This window comes from Vulpes vulpes, chromosome 2, assembly GCF_048418805.1.
Source record: "Vulpes vulpes isolate BD-2025 chromosome 2, VulVul3, whole genome shotgun sequence".
In the NCBI taxonomy this organism is placed as follows: domain Eukaryota; kingdom Metazoa; phylum Chordata; class Mammalia; order Carnivora; family Canidae; genus Vulpes; species Vulpes vulpes.
The window spans coordinates 101,668,065-101,685,306 of record NC_132781.1 but is presented as its reverse complement, the minus strand read 5'-3'; the positions used below and the strand labels follow the sequence as shown (position 1 = coordinate 101,685,306).

At 42.6% G+C, this 17,242-nt stretch overlaps 1 protein-coding gene across 1 annotated transcript in view; it reads right to left on the bottom strand.

Annotated features, from left to right (window-relative positions):
- Positions 1-17,242, bottom strand: part of GAD2 (glutamate decarboxylase 2) — a 90,594-nt gene that overhangs the window by 63,462 nt on the left and 9,890 nt on the right. Inside the window, exons 7-8 of the mRNA XM_072742090.1 lie at positions 12,748-12,863; positions 1,371-1,450 (exon numbers count right to left, since the gene is read on the bottom strand). Coding sequence (XP_072598191.1) covers positions 1,371-1,450; positions 12,748-12,863 — 196 coding nt within the window. The remainder of the gene's footprint in view (positions 1-1,370; positions 1,451-12,747; positions 12,864-17,242) is intronic.

Genomic DNA, 17,242 nt, shown 5'->3' with positions numbered 1-17,242 from the left:
TGCAAACAATCAGATAAGATTAGGCCAGAATGTAAAGGCGTGGACAAGAAAGTAGGAAGAACTTAAAATTTTCCCTCCCAGAGTCATTAATCAGTTCGTTTTGTTGCACTTTCAAAGTCCCATGTGGCCTGCCAGGTTTGCCAAGGCTGTTCCTCCCGGACACGTCTGCTCAGGTTCCTTTCCTAGAGCTCCACAAGCTCATTCCTACTTCTGGGGCTCTATTTACGGTGTTCAGTCCTCTGGAATGGCCTCGCTGCCCGCTCCATTCATTCAGTTCATTCCTAACTTTGCAAATCCTTCAAAAGCACAAGCTTGCTGTGTGAACCTTCCAAGCTTTACCAACGTACAGAGTATGTGCTCTGTGCCCCACGATTCAACAATATAACTGTCTCCTTCTGGTGCTACCCCCATCTCCCTTGGATCAGATACTGTCAGGGAACCGGGATTATGCCTTATGCTTTTCTGGAGCCTCATGATATGGTGGGCAATCATAAATATCTGTCTAATGAATGCATATGAAAAAATAAATGGTTAATTGAGTAGCTTCCTTTTAATTTAGTAAAATTTCTGACTCGATTCTTTGGAGATTAAGTTTTTGTAGATTCTAGACCTATCAGCTTGTGAAATTTTAGATAGATATGCTGAAAATACTTTTTTTTAAAAGATTTCATTTATTTATTCATGAGAGACGCAGATAGAGCGAGAGGCAGAGACACAGACAAAGGAGAAGCAGGGTCCCTGCAGAGAGCCCGATGCGGGACTTGATCCCGGGACCTCGAGATCACGACCTGAGCCCAGGCAGATGCTCAACCACTGAGCTGCCCAGGTGCCCCCTGGAAATACTTTTTAATCCTACACCCATTCCCAGAGCACCTATGAGGTTTGTGTCTACTAAGCTCTCTCCCTAAGAGAGCTCTTTGGTTGCAGCACAAAGTGGATGAGTCGCTGGGAGCATTATTTACTTCCTGCTCACTAAACTGTCCCCCACCTCCCATCCCATCCTGGAATCAGTCCATCAAGTTCACACAATCCACAGTGCCTAGGATGATGACACCTCCATAAATCAGTGCTCACAGTATTGGTTGTTGCTTAAGTGCCCAGGTGATGAATGTCCCTTGGCACTTTCTTGGCGCAAAATATTTTGATATAACAAAGGTTCCAATTTAGTCAGGAGCCATCAGGCTCCATGGCTTTGAGGAACCACGTCCCAGGGCTCCAAGCAAGAGCCCATGTGAGAAAGAAACAGCAAGTGGCAAGCTGGGGTGGAGGTGGTTTTGCCACCCCGTAGTCACTGCCTGTTTTGGAACTAAATCTAAGACGTGTGGAAGTTGAAAAATGCTAACCAATGAGGACTGCAGATGCACACTCACCTCTCATCACATTTAATCAGAATCACGCTGTCTGTTCCAATCCCCAAAGCTGCAGCTCCCTTCTTGAGAGAAAAGTGACTCTAAAAAAAAGCATATTTGTAATTAGTTGCACATAAATTCAAGATCCAATCCCTCAGCTGTGTGTTTTTTTCCCTCCTTTCATTTCTAATCTCCCTCAAAAGCCTGGATTGCTGAGAGAAGGCATCCATCAGTTGAGATTTGGGTTGTTTTTTTTTTTGTTTTTACTGTGGTAAAATGTACATAACTTAGGATTTACCACCATCACCATTTAAAAAAAAAATTAAAGAGTTTATTGATCTATTCATGAGAGACACAGAGAGAGAGGCAGAGATAGGCAGAGGGAAAAACAGCCTCCCTGGCAGGGAGCCCGATGCAGGACTCGATCCCAGGACCCCGGGATCATGACCTGAGCGAAAGGGAGACGCTCAACCACTGAGCCACCCAGATGTCCCCACTGTAACTATTTTTAAGTGTTCAGTTTGGTGGCCTTAAGTACCTTAACATAGCTGTGCAACCATCACAACCATCCACCTCTGGAACTCTTTTTGTCTCACAAAAGGGAATTTCTGTACCCACTGAACAATAACTCCTCATTCTTCCCTCCCTCGGTCCTGGCAACTGCCATCCTACCTTCTGTTTCTATGGACTTTACTATGTTAGATGCCTCATGTAAGTGGAACCATATGGTATTTGTTCTTTCATGACTGGCTTATTTCACTCAGCACAGTGTCCCTGAGTTCAGCCAGGTTGTAGCATGTGTCAGAATTCCTTTCCTTTTTAATGCTGAATCCTATTCATTGTAGGTCAACTCTACATTTCCATCCACCCATCAATGGATACTTGGGTAGCTTCTACCTTTTTGGCCACGGGTGGTGATGGTCCTATGGACAAATATCTCTTTGAGCCCTGCTTTCAATTCTTTTGGGTGTATACCCAGAAATGGAGTTGCTAGGTCATATGGTAATTCTGAATTGCAGCACTATTTTCCATAGCAGCTGCATCATTTTATGTCCCCACCAGCAGTGCACAGTGGTTCCAATTTCTCCACAACCTTGTCAATAGTTATTTTCTGTTTTTTTTTTCCCCTGATATTAGTCATTCCAATGGTTGTGGAGTGATACCTTATTATGGTTTCAATTTGTATTTCTCTAATGATTAGTGATGTTGAGTATCTCCTTATGTGCTTATCAGCTCTTTGTATATCATCTTTAAAGAGATGTCTACATGAGTCCTTTGGCCATTTTCGAAGGGGTTGTTTTGTGGTGGTGGTTGTTGAATTTACTTAAGTTTCTGAATGAAGATAACAAACCCCTGGAACTTGTAAGTGGACCTGCTACCCCGATACACAGTAATCCAAGTCAATTTTACGTATAAGGCATAAAAACAAGCCAACTGCCTCTGGGAACTATGTACTATACCGCTTCCAGGCTTCTATTTTTCTACCAAAAGATTACATCCAGTCTCTGTCAAATTTAGTGAAATCGTGTGCACTCAAGCAAGAGAAGAAGTTGGCCTTAAATCCAGGACTCTTCATCCCAGACTTATTGGGGAGCTAGTTCTGGTGCCGGCAACTCCTCAGCCTGAGACAGGCCCAAGGAAAAGACATCAGTCACTGGCTGGGGCAGGACAGTGTGCAGAGAGGCCACACTGTCCAGCCACCGCCAGATCTTTGTTTGTGCTTTTGGTTACTGATGGGGGAAGGATTGAGAGTCTCAATGGCTATAATCACGGAGCAATTTGGAGAGCTGAGAGAGGCTAACGTAAGCCCAGCTGTATGGCATCTGCCCAGCAGCCCCTTACTATTAACTACAGATCATTAAGCTGTCCAAAAGGGGGGCTGCTTCCTCAATTTACATCTCCAAAGGACTGCTGACTGGAATTTTAAGTTAGCATCCCAGAGTGTACACTCTGAATGCCCACTTTTGACTCATCTGAATTCTTAAGTCTGCAGCAAAGGAACTACTAACGTGTATTTTTAGGGGGCATGTCTGAGAAGCAAGAAGAAATAGCATTTATAACAGTAGCAAATAATGTAAACCAATACATGAGGCCCTGAATAGAGGGGTTTATAAGGCCCAATGTAGCCAAGAAGTAATGAGGAGGAGCCATGAACCTCACTTTACAACCTCAGAAAGACAAAGTAGACAACTGTTACCAAAATACCTGGGAACCAGGGTGGGAAGCTTAACTGGGTATGTAAAGCTGCATGACCCGCCCCCCCCAAACACACAACAACAAAAAAACCACTGCGTGCTCAGTGGTTCCCCTGAAGAAGGAGCTCAGGAGAAAACAGCAGGCTGTGACTGCAGGGAGGGCACAGAACAGAGGAGCCAGTTGCCCACTGAGCAAGCACAAGCTTCTCAAATTAGGCCCCTCGGTGAATGTGCTCCTAAGCACTGTTAAAATCAAACACACACGGAGACCAGACTTGAAATTTTCCTGAGCCAGACAAAAACCAGTTTTGTCATACAAGCAAAGCTTAATTTAGCTTATTTTACATGACAAACGAAGCTAATGACCTGGGTCACATCTTGCTTATGCCTCTGAAAATCAGAACCAAAACTTAAATTCTTCCCCCAAAATTGATAGGAGGTAACCATTAACCAGTTCTCTTTCATTTAAGAAAATTCTGATATTGTTACCAATCACTGTGAAAAATAAACAGTCACTGCCTCCACGCAATATAAGGTGCTTTATGACAGTATTCTCAGAGCCTTGTGCTGTGTTTTGGTTTGAGTGCTCCTGACTTGCAAAAGGTCTTTCTTGGTGTGTGTTCAATAAACCTTCACTAACTTCAGCGATTCCTTGGTTTTTACTTGCGTTTTTGTTCTTATTTTTTCAAACCTTTGACAGTACTAAGCTGCCAAATGGCCAATTGGGGCTAAATAAGAGATCTGGTGCACCTGGTCAATGAGAGGACGTGGTCTTGTCTGGTCTTTAATGAGAAAGAATAGTGATTCTCAAATGAGGAGCAATTATCCAGGATAATTGATCACTGTAGCAAATGCCACACACTTAAAGACAAACGCATGCCCAAAAAGAAAGCCTCAAGATGGGGAATGAAGGTGATATGAGGCATGAGAAAGAAGATTAGCAACCCAACACTGAGCCTGTTTACATTTTTGGGAAAGGAGCAGGGAAATCACTAGATGTTATCCACAAATAGCAAGGGACCATGGAGAGCAAAGAGCCTGAGAGCAAAAAAAGACACTACCTAATGAGGAAGAAACAGTGCAAACAACTTAAATAGCACATAGACAGCACATGGGGAATCATTTTTAATCCCTGGCACTGCGTTTAATGGAACTACTTGTTGATGAACCACAGCAGAGCAGCTTGCTAGAAGCTGAGGAGTCTGGAAACCAGGCATCTGGTTTTCCAGAGGATGCTTGTTCATGAGCAGAGGACAACAGGGACATGTGGCACCAGTCACCTTCATATCTGAAGGGCTGGGTCAGGGTGAGAAAAAAGGGATAGATGGCTTGGAGTGGCTTCAGAAGGTAAAGCTATGAACAAAAATTGAAAGTTCCAGGGATTCAGATGTGTCCCCAAATCATCAAGGCTTTTGTAATGATTATTCATCAGTAGAATGGCTGGGGAATGAGTTAATGAACATTCCCCCTACCTCCTCCATCCTGATTTTGAAAAAATAATAGATTTGATAGAATCTAGTGCTTATTTAGAAATAAATCATATTTCTATTTGGCTAATAGATGTTAAAATTCATCTGATTTTGATTTTTTTACTAAACAAAAAATTCAAGATTGATGGAAGATTAATTTCTCTATCTTCTAAAAAATATCCTAAGTCACCTAGGTATGGGCTACATGATTCAGCTGACATTTAAAATATGTGCAAATAACCATGGGGTTTTAGAGTTATAAAATAATTATAATTGAAAAAAAGGCAGGCTTTCTGGGCTTGAGTAGGATGAGATTATCCAGAGGAAGAATGTATAAGAATGAGAGCCCAGAGGCTGAGGTAGGGGCATGTACTCCTTCATTCCATCAAGCCCTATGACTGGGGTGCCCATCAGCTCCTTCCTTCTGTAATGGGGACAATAAATCTTTCCTGTCTTCAGAGATGGTTGGAGGATAAGGAGAATGGGTGAAAGCTCTGAGACAAACCACTTCAGTCTCTTGAGGTGCTGGTTTCTCTTCCTCTATGGCAATTTAGATAAGCAATTTGGGAAGCTGCATTAACTATTTCAAGCCATTGTTGATCACATCCAGATACTTAACTGAGAATCAGATTCAACTGCCTTGTTGAAGGCAGGGCTGCAGGGAAAGCCTCTGATAAGCCTGGGGGACACAAAGATGATTAAAACAGCCCTCAGCCCCCGACCCCCCCCCCCCACCTCCCCTACTTCATCTCCTGCCTCCATCTCTTGCTCTATCTGATGGCACTGGCTGTGAGTTTGTTGACCTTGTTCTTCCCTCTCAGCCTTTGTATTCACTCTTCCATTTCTTGGGAAAATCCTTCCCTCAGATACTTATATGGCTCCCTGCCTTATTTGATGTAGGTCTCTGCTCTATATCACTTCTACAGAGAACTTTTATATCCATCTTGTGAAATAGCCCACCATTGTCCAGTTCTTTCATCAGCATATGACACTAGAGTAAATATTTATTTGTTGACTAGATGTCCCCTACTAGAAAATAGGTTGCATGAGGAGAAGGACTTTGTTGTCAGTTGGCTTAGCAAATATTTATTATTAGCAAATATTTTTTTGAACTTGACCATATGCTTGGAGAACAAATCCAGAAAACTGTCCACTCTATTGCTATAAATCTCTGGCCACAAATTACAATATTGAGGTGTAGCTTTGGTAACTGGAGCCAGACAATGGTGGGCTAAATAGACCCCAACACCTCTAATCTATGGCTCATTCTAAAAGCAAGTCCTGAGATCTTCAAAGCACCCACCCCAAAATGCCCAGGATGGGGTTCTTTCCAAGCAGGAAGCAGCCATAGGTCCTTCTAGCCAGTTCAGCTGCTTTGGGGAAGAAGCAACTCATAACTTCAAATGAAGAAAGAAAAAGGACACACTATATTGGAAATCTCAACTCTTAACTCTTCCAACATTATGTGAGTTGCTTTATCTTCTAGCCCTAAGTTCTGTCAATTGTCCTTGAACTTGCCCCTTTGTGAATGGAGTGAATGAAGTGTGTGTGGAGACACAGAACAGAGGTCAGTGTGGGTCCCTTGCACATCAGGACCCCTCACAAACAGATTGTAAAGCTCAGTCTATAAAGCAGCTGAAATTTGCTTCTTTGACCCTTCCCCATGCGTTGGACACCCTTCCCCACTCAGTGATTATAGAACCAACAGTCTTCCCCTTGTCCTCCACATGTCCACTGGTTTGCTCCCTATACATCCTGAGATTTGTGGAAAATGATAGCTTTTTCTGCCTTAGACACACCAGTAGTCCTTGTCCTTCATGAAGTGGCCTTAAAAGAGCATTCTGCTTTCTAAAGCATCTGATTTACAAAGAAGCTGCTACTCTGTGAGAGCACTTGACTTATTTCTAATTCTAATGATTGGAGGATGTGTGGGGGGATCACAAAACCATGGTCTTCGAGACTCCATGTGATGTGATATGGATCTACACACAAGGCATTTCTGGGAAGCTGCTACCTCATTACTCACAGCTCTACAGTTTAAAGTCACCCATTGTGAGCTTGTGCCCTCAGTAAGTGCTAAAGGGGATGGTGTGTCCCAAGATGAAGCTGACATGAAAAGAGATCCAAGGATGACATCTGGTGACAAACGTGAACATCAGCATGAATTCAGTGTCAGAGATCACTCAGTGTGGTCTCAGGGGTTCTGAGAAGAGGGACTGTCCCCTCCAGACCCCAGTCCTCTCCTTGTCCTACAGTACAATATCTGCCTTTTGAGAGCAGGCACTGGATCCGTTCAGTTCTCTGCTGTCTCCACAGTGCGTGAGGCAAGGCCTGGTGCAGGGCTCACTGAGTGAATGAAGAAGGTATGAGGAGAACATCCCACTGGCTTGCACTTGCACATGGTTGCACTTGCCTTATTGCCTCATGCCTTTGTCTCCTATTGCAATGGAAATATCCCCAAGAGAGGCAACTCTTAGGCTTTACCAATCATTTACAGGGCTTTCAGGCTCTTTCCTGAGAGTAGGTCTTGATGGGATGGAGCAGCAGGAGGAGAAAATAACACCAGGGGCGATGAGAGCCCTAAAATGAACCAGAGGCAAGAATGTGGAGGCCAAAGGGAAATTGCATTTTGCTCACAATTTCACTTACCAAAGTTCTGTCAGGCTAAGTTTCTGACTAATGGAGAGCATTACAAGAGAGCTGTCTTCTTCCAAGCTGCCTGGGTCACTGTTAGTTTTTTTTTTTTTAAATAAACATAAAGACGTCTGTTTTTGGAATTGAAGCCTCTCATAGAGTGCTGTTATCTTTCTAAACAATTATGAGAATCATCTCCCCACGTAAGTGGGCTGAAGCCATAAGGGGCCTCAGCAGAACATGGGTGACTTTACTGGCTGTAAAGAATGGAGTAAATTGTGCTCATTTGCCTAAAAGAGTGTGCTACCTGTTCTGATTATGAAGAACATGTTTCCTAGAGGGAATTATGCCATTTCACTGACACGATTTCTCGAACAGCTTGTTGCATATGAGGAAATAAGAGGAATTTGAAATGAAGCTTGTTTGGGCTTTCAAAGGATTCAGAGGTAGAGATGTGAATTACTGAGCTAAAGTCTTAACTTCCCCCCTAAACCTACTTCCAAGAAAGTAGGTTAAACTCAACAGATTAAATTCTGCCAAAATTTTCTATTCCTAAAGTTTTGGTGACAGTGATGGGATTCCAGCAAAAAAACAAGAATTAAGCCAAACAATCTTTAAGATTCCCCGCCCCCCAAATTCTGAGATTTTTGTAATTCCATATTGTGGAGGAAAAGAATCTTGGAACTCTTTACTCAGAACTATCTATTGTTAGTTGCTATCTATTGTTTCAACTCAGTGATATATTTACTTCTTCTAATGTTCTTCATAGCAATACTATTATTTAATTCAGTCTTACTCAAAATTTCAAGAAAAGAATTGGATTTGAACAAGAGAAAATTTTAATAGTTTTCCCTCCTTATCAACAAGGGAAAGTTCTTTTCTGGGTTGGTGGCCAGAAAAGACATGAGTAGCTTGGTAGGGTGCAACAGAAAGAGATGGTGAGGGTCATTAAGAAAACAAAAAATGATGCTTCCCTTCCTCAATGTGTGATGTTTCTGGCTGGATGCTGGAAGAGAGCTTCTAAATGTCATTTCCATTCCTATGGCTCTACACATGTCAAGTTTTAAACTCAGTGCTCAGACTAGAAGGAAGGATAATAACCTTACCTAGTTTAATAGATCAGGAAATTATATTAGCACTAGAATAACCAACATGGGTAAAATAGGATTTGAGAAGGGATGCTACAAGTGAATTTAGAGCAGCCAGGTAGAGTGGTTGTAGAGGTCTTCCAACTCAGTAGTTGAAAGCAGTGTTGGGATTGTCAGGAAACTGAGATCTGAATCTGCCACTGACTGGCTAGAAATCCTGGACAAAGCATTTCCCATGGCTGGGACTTGGGTTCCTCATCTAAAAATAAGGTTGTGGGTTTTTTTTTTCAAGTTACCTAATATTTTTGTAGTATTTCCTATCTCCTAGAGCTGAAGTAAGTGTTTTATAAGGATCTCATTTGATTATCAAGTCCCAGGCTTTGGAAACTCTTAAGGAATGTTGGGAGAGACAATACTTGAAGCAGTTTCTACCATAACCTTTGGCTTTTCCTCTCTCCACTGGATCCACAAAGCAGCTCTTCCACTACTGATTCTCCCTGCAGGTCAAGGGACTCAGAAAGAAACCTCCATACAAAGATGGAAATTGTTGGGCCTGGAGAAAAGGCATTTGAGACAGGACTTGGTAATCCTTCTCGAGCTTGTGGAGATCTATTTTTGGGGCTGGTGGAGATAAGGTGATTGTAAAACTTGAAAAGACTAAGAGAATATATGGCCTGGCCTGAAACTGGAAGGAACTACACTAAATGATGAATGGAATGGAATGGCCCTGAGGTCTAGAGCCCAGAATTAACTAGAAGTGGGGGTCATGTTACCTCTTAACCCAAAGCTTCATGGGCAGGGCTACTTTTAAGGGCTCAACTGTCCAGAATGGTTTGGATCAAGTGTTCAATGAGACATAGGAGTACTTTAAATAAGCTCTAAAAGTCCCCTCCAGCCAGCCCTATGAGATAATAAGGAAATTTTTTTAGCTTCATATTCACATTAAGAAAAAAGATCTTGATGGAAATTTTACTTGGGGAGGTACAAAATGTTAAATTAATTTATGAGCTCTGGTGTACAAAATGTTGTTGCTGAATCTTTTGATCTGTTTTCTACATTGGTAGTCAGGGCAGGGACCTCACTGGCCTGGGAGTCAGGAAACCCATTTAATCCTGGCTCTACCTGCAGCCTCTTCATTTAAAATAATGTTGATAATCTCTGCTCTGCCCATTGCACAAGAATGTCATGAAAATAAAATAAGCTAATGTATATTGGAAGTATGTTGGAAACAGTCAAAGGCTTTTCAGGTATCAGGTATTATACATTAGAAAAAGAGTTCAGGGCAGCCCCAGTGGCTCAGCGGTTTAGCTCCACCTTCGGCCTGGGGTGTGATCCTGGAGACCTGGGATCGAGTCCACGTCAGGCTCCTTGCATGGAGCCTGCTTCTCCCTCTGCCTGTGTCTCTGACTCTCTCTCTCTCTCTCTCTCTCTCTCTCCCTCTTAAAAAAAAAGAGTTCACCTGTCAAAAAATAAGGATAGAGTTAGAACCAACTGGTAGTTTAGGAAAAGTTCATAATTCAAATGTTCTTTCACAATTATGTGCATGGATAGAGATGTAAGAAGAAGGAAGAAGAACCAAAGTGTTGTTGTAGAGCTGAGTCACCTTTCTTTCACTTAGAAGTCAAAATTAGACTCTAAGTTTGCTATATCAAGAAAAGAAGGAATAGCAAAATTATTCTCAGACCACATGACCTGGGCTTTATGGGGAAGATTAAGTCAATTTCCATGAAGCTTGAGCCAATTAATTCATGAAGAAACCAGAGAGCATAGGGCAGCTTTCTGGTTGATTGACCTGGTTGTGCAAACAGCATGGAAGCCAAAAGAAGAAGGTGATCAATTTAAGATCATCTGGGCTTTTTGAGATTGAGAATAGAGTAATATTTAACTACTTAGGAGTATTAAGGAGATAGTAATTGGAAAAAAATATCATGGTTTTCGATCCTTGGAGAAGCTAAGAAATGAAAATTATCTCATGATGAGGTATTAGGCTTAACAGGTTGAATAATACCCTTCCTGCAAAGACATCCACACCCGAAACCTTGAAACCTAAGAATATCACCTTACATGGCAAAAGGGACTTTGCAGATGTGATTAAACTAAGAGTCTTGAGATGGGAGGTTGTCTTGGGTTATCTGGGTGTACCCAATGTCATCACAAGGGTCCTTATAAGGGAAAGAGGTAGAAAAGAGAGTTAGAGCCAAAGAAGGAGATGTAGTGACAGAAGCAGAGGTCAGAAAGGGAGAGAGGGAGGGAGGGGGGGGAGGGAGGGAGAGAGAGAGAGAGAGAGAGAGAGAGAGGAAATGAGAAAGAGAGATTTGAAGATGTTCTACCACTGGTTTTGAAGTTGGAAGAAGGGACCATGAACCAAAGAAGTCAGGTGGCCTTTAGACACTAGAAAAGGCAAGGATATGGATTCTCCCCTCCATCTCCAGAAGGAATATAGCTTTGCCTGACCGATTGTAGATTTCTGACCTCCAGAATTATCAGACAATACATTTATATTGGTTTAATCCATTAAGTTTGTGGTAATTTTTTCTAGTAGCAATAGGGAAGTGAAAACACCAGGTAATTTCAGGCTGTGGACTTGTCTGCTAAATTTGACCTCTATACGTTGAAGACAGGCAAAAAATAGAGAGAAAAAAAAACCCAAACCAAAAAGAAAAGAAAAGAAAAATGGTAAAACATGATTAAAAACAGGATGCTGAGGATCTTCTGTTACCATAAATCACTAGTTCCCTTTGATTCCATGGCTACTGCTACAGCCATGAACTGTATTCACTGGCTTCCAGTCTGTACTCGCCCTTTGTTTCCTTGTTATGAACACACACACACACACACACACACACACACACACACACACCACACTACACACACCATTTAAAACAGAGAAAGAAAAGTCCCATAGGAGATGTGCCTTGACTCCCGCTCTAATGCCCTGCCTCTCCCCATGCATGTCTCTTTATAGGAGCCCTTCATTCCCCTATAGGCCCCCCGTCTCCTCTTTCCCCCACCATCAAATGACTTCTTGATCTTCTTTGAGGCAACTGTTTCCCAGACCCTAGGCTACTTTGAGGCAGAGACTGTGAAGAAAAAAATCTTAGGAATTCCACACCAGATAATACTTAGGAATACTGGTCAAGAACAGCCTTGGGTTTACTGCAGAACCTGTGTGGTGGGAGAATTTAGAACCACGATGCTGCTCAAACAGCTGCAATGTGGGTTCAAGCTTGTGTGTGGCTCTCTCCCTGCACAGGAGAGAAAGCTGGAGGCCAAGCAGACTGAAGCTGTTTAGTAATTGATGTGAACAGGCTGGGCTGCTTTTTTAAATGTGTCTTTGGTAGTAGCATTGGAAATGCCGCATGGCACTGGAATGGCATTAGCTCCTGGAAAGCCATGAAAAGAATACGAAACACTATGCTGTGGTGTTCAGCTAGGAAGGCCCAGCTCTCAGCGTCCCACCCAGAGAGCAGCCCAGAAGGATGCCAGAACCTGTGATTGGTTGAGACAGAACTGACCCAAAGATCAGCTATGACAGATATGACCTCTAGGCCATTTCTCTACAGTGATAAGACCTCTGGTTAAGTCCGCCAAAGTTAAGCATCAAATGGCTCAAGGCACCATTAGGGTAGAATATTTGATCAGAATTTTCATACAGAAGGGATTGTATCAGTAGGATATTCCAGAGTTTTGAGTTATGTAGGCACAGCATCAATTGTCCTAATGAGTTCATAGTCACTCTGTCCTATGTCTCCTCCTTCCCCCAACACCTAACATTAATACATAAAAGTGAAGTGTAAGAATTAGAAGTAAAACATTCTGCTTTCTCTTTGAAGGTTTTCCTAAATTCCAGAGAGAAAGGGGTTTACTCCATTGTACCACTCAGCTGTTCTCTCCCCTCATTCTCTCCCAAGAAGTATCTACCCTCTGAGGATAAAGCATTTGCAAATATGATTCCTTCAACTTGTGCTTTACAGACTATAATCTTAAACTTGGGAAGAACAGAAACACATACATGCTCAGATGTGAAGGCAATGAGCCTGGGAACCGCAGCCATTCCTTTCTCCTTGACTTCTGGGAACATCTTAAAGCGTGCGATCAGCATGGCATACATGTTAGAAATAGCGCCACCTAAAATAACAACACACAGTTACCTTTTCTAGTCATTATCGACATAATTTCACATGCAAGCAACATCCTTTATTCCCATTGACCTAGAATCCTCCTCAGACACAGGAGAAGGCTGTCTTTATTGGTCATCCTTTGAACTGAATCCTCAAACTCAGACTGAGTCCTCAGGCTAAGAGAGTCTAAGAGAAAGGCTCATTGGGTGCGACCATAGGACACATGCTACCGCTCCACATCCCAAATCTGTCAACTAAGCAGAACTGCAATTAATTCTGCTCTTGCTGGGAGTCCTTTGAAGAAGTTCTTAAGAACTAAGAAATTGTCTTCCTTCTCACCTTGTGAGTGTGGTCATTCTTCATTAGGCCTATGGAAATCCCACTTTTATCCTGATGAAGAACACATTTCTTTTCATTTCAATGCAGGCAATGCCTTGCACTTGCACTAAGACAAATCAGTTGTAGTTACTGGTGTGGACTGTTAATCCACAATTCTTATAGAATGAGGATAAACATTCAAGCCCATTTCATCATACTCATTTATGAATTTTCCTGAGAATAGTTCTTTCCTCTCAAAGACATCATAGAAATATAATTTTAACAGCTAAACAAAAATCTTCTTTCTTTCTTTTTTAAATATTTATTTATTCATGAGAGACACACGGAGAGAGAGACCGAGGCATAGGCAGAGGGAGAAGCGGGCTCCTTGCAGGGAGCCTGATATGGGACTCAATCCTGGGGTCCCAGGATCATGCCCCGAGTGAAAGGCAGATGCTCAACCACTGAGCCACCCAGGTGTCCCCAAAATCTTATTTCATAATGATAGGAAAACACACAACTAAGGGAATTTTAAGTCATTAAGCTACATTAGCAAGTGTAGTTATGTTAATATTAATTTATGAAAATATTATTATCAAGTATTTTGCATTGAATTGCTTTTCCTATGTCATCCTAAGATTGTCAAGGATTTAGTACCACAATATTTATATCTTATAAGTAAGGTCTCACTTGACAAGCAAAGAAAAGTGAGCTTTTCCCCAAGATTGTTGGAAAGCTAAGGATTTTTGCTATACAAGAAGACAGATTGTTGTGCATACAAATGGATATGCTGGCATGGAAACTGTGACATCATGTGGCAGAGTGAATGCACTATATCCTTTCCCCATAGGGACACACTGGGCTCTCTCATGATGTGAGTACTTTGAGTTCCCTTCCCTTTGGGTGGCTGAGGAGCAGAGGCCTCTTTCCACCAGGCTGAATGGCTCATGTGGGCCACAACTTTTGCCTCATGAGCAAGGAGGCAGCCTGACACAGAGCAGCCCGTATCCAGGTCCTGGCTCTGTCATCAGTCAGAATAAGGGCAGTTTCTACCTCTTCTGAACCCCAGAGACATGGGGCAAGCAGAATCCAGGTCAAGCCTGCTCTGAGCAGACCCCTAAGTCTAAAAGGCTGAGGGTGTAGGATGCTGCCGGGCAAGAGACTAGCTTTTAAAAGAACTTTCACTCTAGCATGTGGTTTTTCTACCTTGGCACTTAATGGTATTTGGGGCTGGATAGCTCCTTATGGAGAGGGTTGTCCTGTGTACAGTAGGGTGTTTAGCAGCATCCCTGACTGTTATCCACCAGATGCCAGTAGTACTACATGCCCTACCCCCCACCAAGTTGTGACAATCAAGAACTTCTCCATTCATCGCCAAATGTCCCTTTAGGGGATACAACAGCGCCCACTCCCTCCCGAGGAGAGGCACTGCCCTAGTTGTTCTTGTAAGAGAGGCTGGAGAGAAAGGAGGCCAGGAAAAAAAGGGGGAAATGAACACAAAGGAAGTGCGTCACATAGCACAGTTACTCAAGAAGCTTCCAGCTCTGTCCTGCCACTCCTCATTTTACCACTCAATTATTCTCTATCTAAAGACCAAATAGCCCTGAGAGAGATGAAGAGGATTCTAGGCCACTAGGCAGAGCAGACTGCTTTGTGCAACCCAGGTGGGACGACAAATGCATCTTCCAGAGAAAGGATGCAAAAAGAAGCTCTGAAGCATCAGGAAAATCCTGTTAGATAGACAAAGGTTTGGAACTAAGCCAAGATGTCCCTTTCTTCTCCTTTGGTCCTTCATGACTTGCTGAGCAGTGAGGAATATTCCAGTTCTTTTTGGTTCCCAGGCATAGGTGACATCACAGAAACAGATTTTTTCTAGAAGTCCCAGAGAACTTTCCATGAAGCATGAAGCCTCTGGATGGTATAGATGGAGGTGTAAGGTAAACCAAGCTGAGCTACATATTCTAGTCACAGACCCTAACTCTCTGTGTTTAGTCCCAGGGAATAAGGCTTTCAGGTCTGAAGCACATAAGATGTGTGTTTTCCCCTATCTCCACTCCTTAAATGGTAAGGCCCTGTACCCCAGGAATAAGGCTGGATACTACCTAGAAAGATATCCCCTAGCACGTGAAGATGCTATAATCTCTCCTCTATAATGCCTTATAGAAAGCAGAGCAGAAACAGGCTTTTTCTTCTGTCCCCACCCCACTTTGCAATGTCTACATTATTTAGCATGACACCTGGGGCTTCCATCTTGGCGTGAGAGCCTCTTTAGGATCCAAGGAAAGAGCCCCATGATCAGGGTTAAGTCTTTCTACCCGATCATGTTCTGTCATTGATGAGAGTGTCCATACCTGGCTCAGCAGAACAGCCAAAGAGGATTCTTTCTGTGGGTGTATATTTTCTGGGCTAATTGGGTTCCAAGATCAGCTAAATTAGGCCTGGCCCAACCCCCCTTAGCCAAGTTTTCAGGGTCAACAGGAGCAGCTGTTCTCTTCCCACTCCTGAGAACCATTAAAAGAGAGCCCAGGATGCTCAATCACATAGCCAACCTTGTAGGGGGAAGAAGAATAGAGGTAGAAGTGATGTTGATCTCTGAACACCACCTAATTCCTCATGAAAAATACCTTAAGAGCATCAGTTCCGGGCAATGATGACAACATTCCCTCAACAAGGAATGGTTTTCCAAAGTAAAACTAAGATCCCTACAAAATAAAGGCTAGCTTTAAATTCATCACAGCTGGTGTTTAATGAAAAAGAAGGCTAATTTTCCCTTCCATTTAACTAACATGTTTTCCTTCAGCACCTGAAAAATTGTGTTGTATCTTTAAAAACATAAAATATAATAGCAGATCTGAGTTTGTCAGTAAAGCTGCTTAATTTAAGGCCTATCCTCGAGGCCACTATTGCTTGCTTATAATTTCTTCTTTCAACCTGTTTATTTTCTCTCTCCCTCATCATCGGCTTGTCTCTATAGGTTTGCCGAAGGGACATCTCCATGTGGCCTTTGTTAGGCCTGACAAAATGGCAGGTGTGGCTTTGGCCTCCCCAGCAGGGTCAGTCTCATCATACTGAGCACCCGCCCCATTCTGATGACCTTCTCCTGACACTGATTAGGTGACAGTCTGCACACAAGGTTTATTTTCTACGGGTCAGTGACTCTCTCTCCCTACTGCCTTTCTAACTTCCATTTCTTCTCTGCATCAAACCAAGGTCACACACAGATCCAGAACCAAGGGCAAGGCTTTTTGTGTCAGGTTGATTCTCTTGGCTGGAAGAGGTGTAAATAATGGAACTTAGAATCCAGTGGCTGGTGATAAAAGGCAGGATGGAAAAGACCAAATGGCATGATAAAGAAAAGAAGGAAAGAGAAACCTTTGGAAGAAATCAGCACCCTCTGTTTTGGTTTTAAGAAATGGTTTCCTGGGCAGCCCAGATGGCTCAGCGGTTTATGCCACCTTTGGCCCAGGGTGTGGTCCTGGAGACCTGGGATCGGTCCCGTGTTGGGCTCCTTGCATGGAGCCTGCTTATCCCTCTGCCTGTGTCTGTGCCTCTCCCTATCTCTCTGTGTCTCTTGTGAATAAATAAATAAAATCTTAAAAAAAAAAAAGAAATGGTTTCCCAAGTCACTCTCTGCCCTCCTTGAAATTAGTGTAAACCATCTTCTCTGGCTGTTACTCAAAAGAGACAGAGTACATCAGCTCTATTTTATAGACCTGCCTCATAATGCATCCTGAAACAGAGAATGCTTTATTAGGTGAGGCTACCTTTTCACTAATTGTGGGAAGAGTTTCAGAGAATGAATTCCCTTATGAGGAATCTTTATTCCTTTGTTCCCCATGATCCATACATCTTCTGTGATTGGGTAAATATTATCGCTGTTTATCTTCTTTCTGAACACAAATGACTATTGTTCAAGCATGAGGTAGTTGGCTTGGAAGCATGGTCAATGGTCATGTATTATCACACTTATTCTTTTGATCAACATAACCTATTTAACATAAGCAGAAATACAGACTAGATATTTAATCTCTCCGATGTTCTTAATAAAGCACTGCATATCAGGAGAAA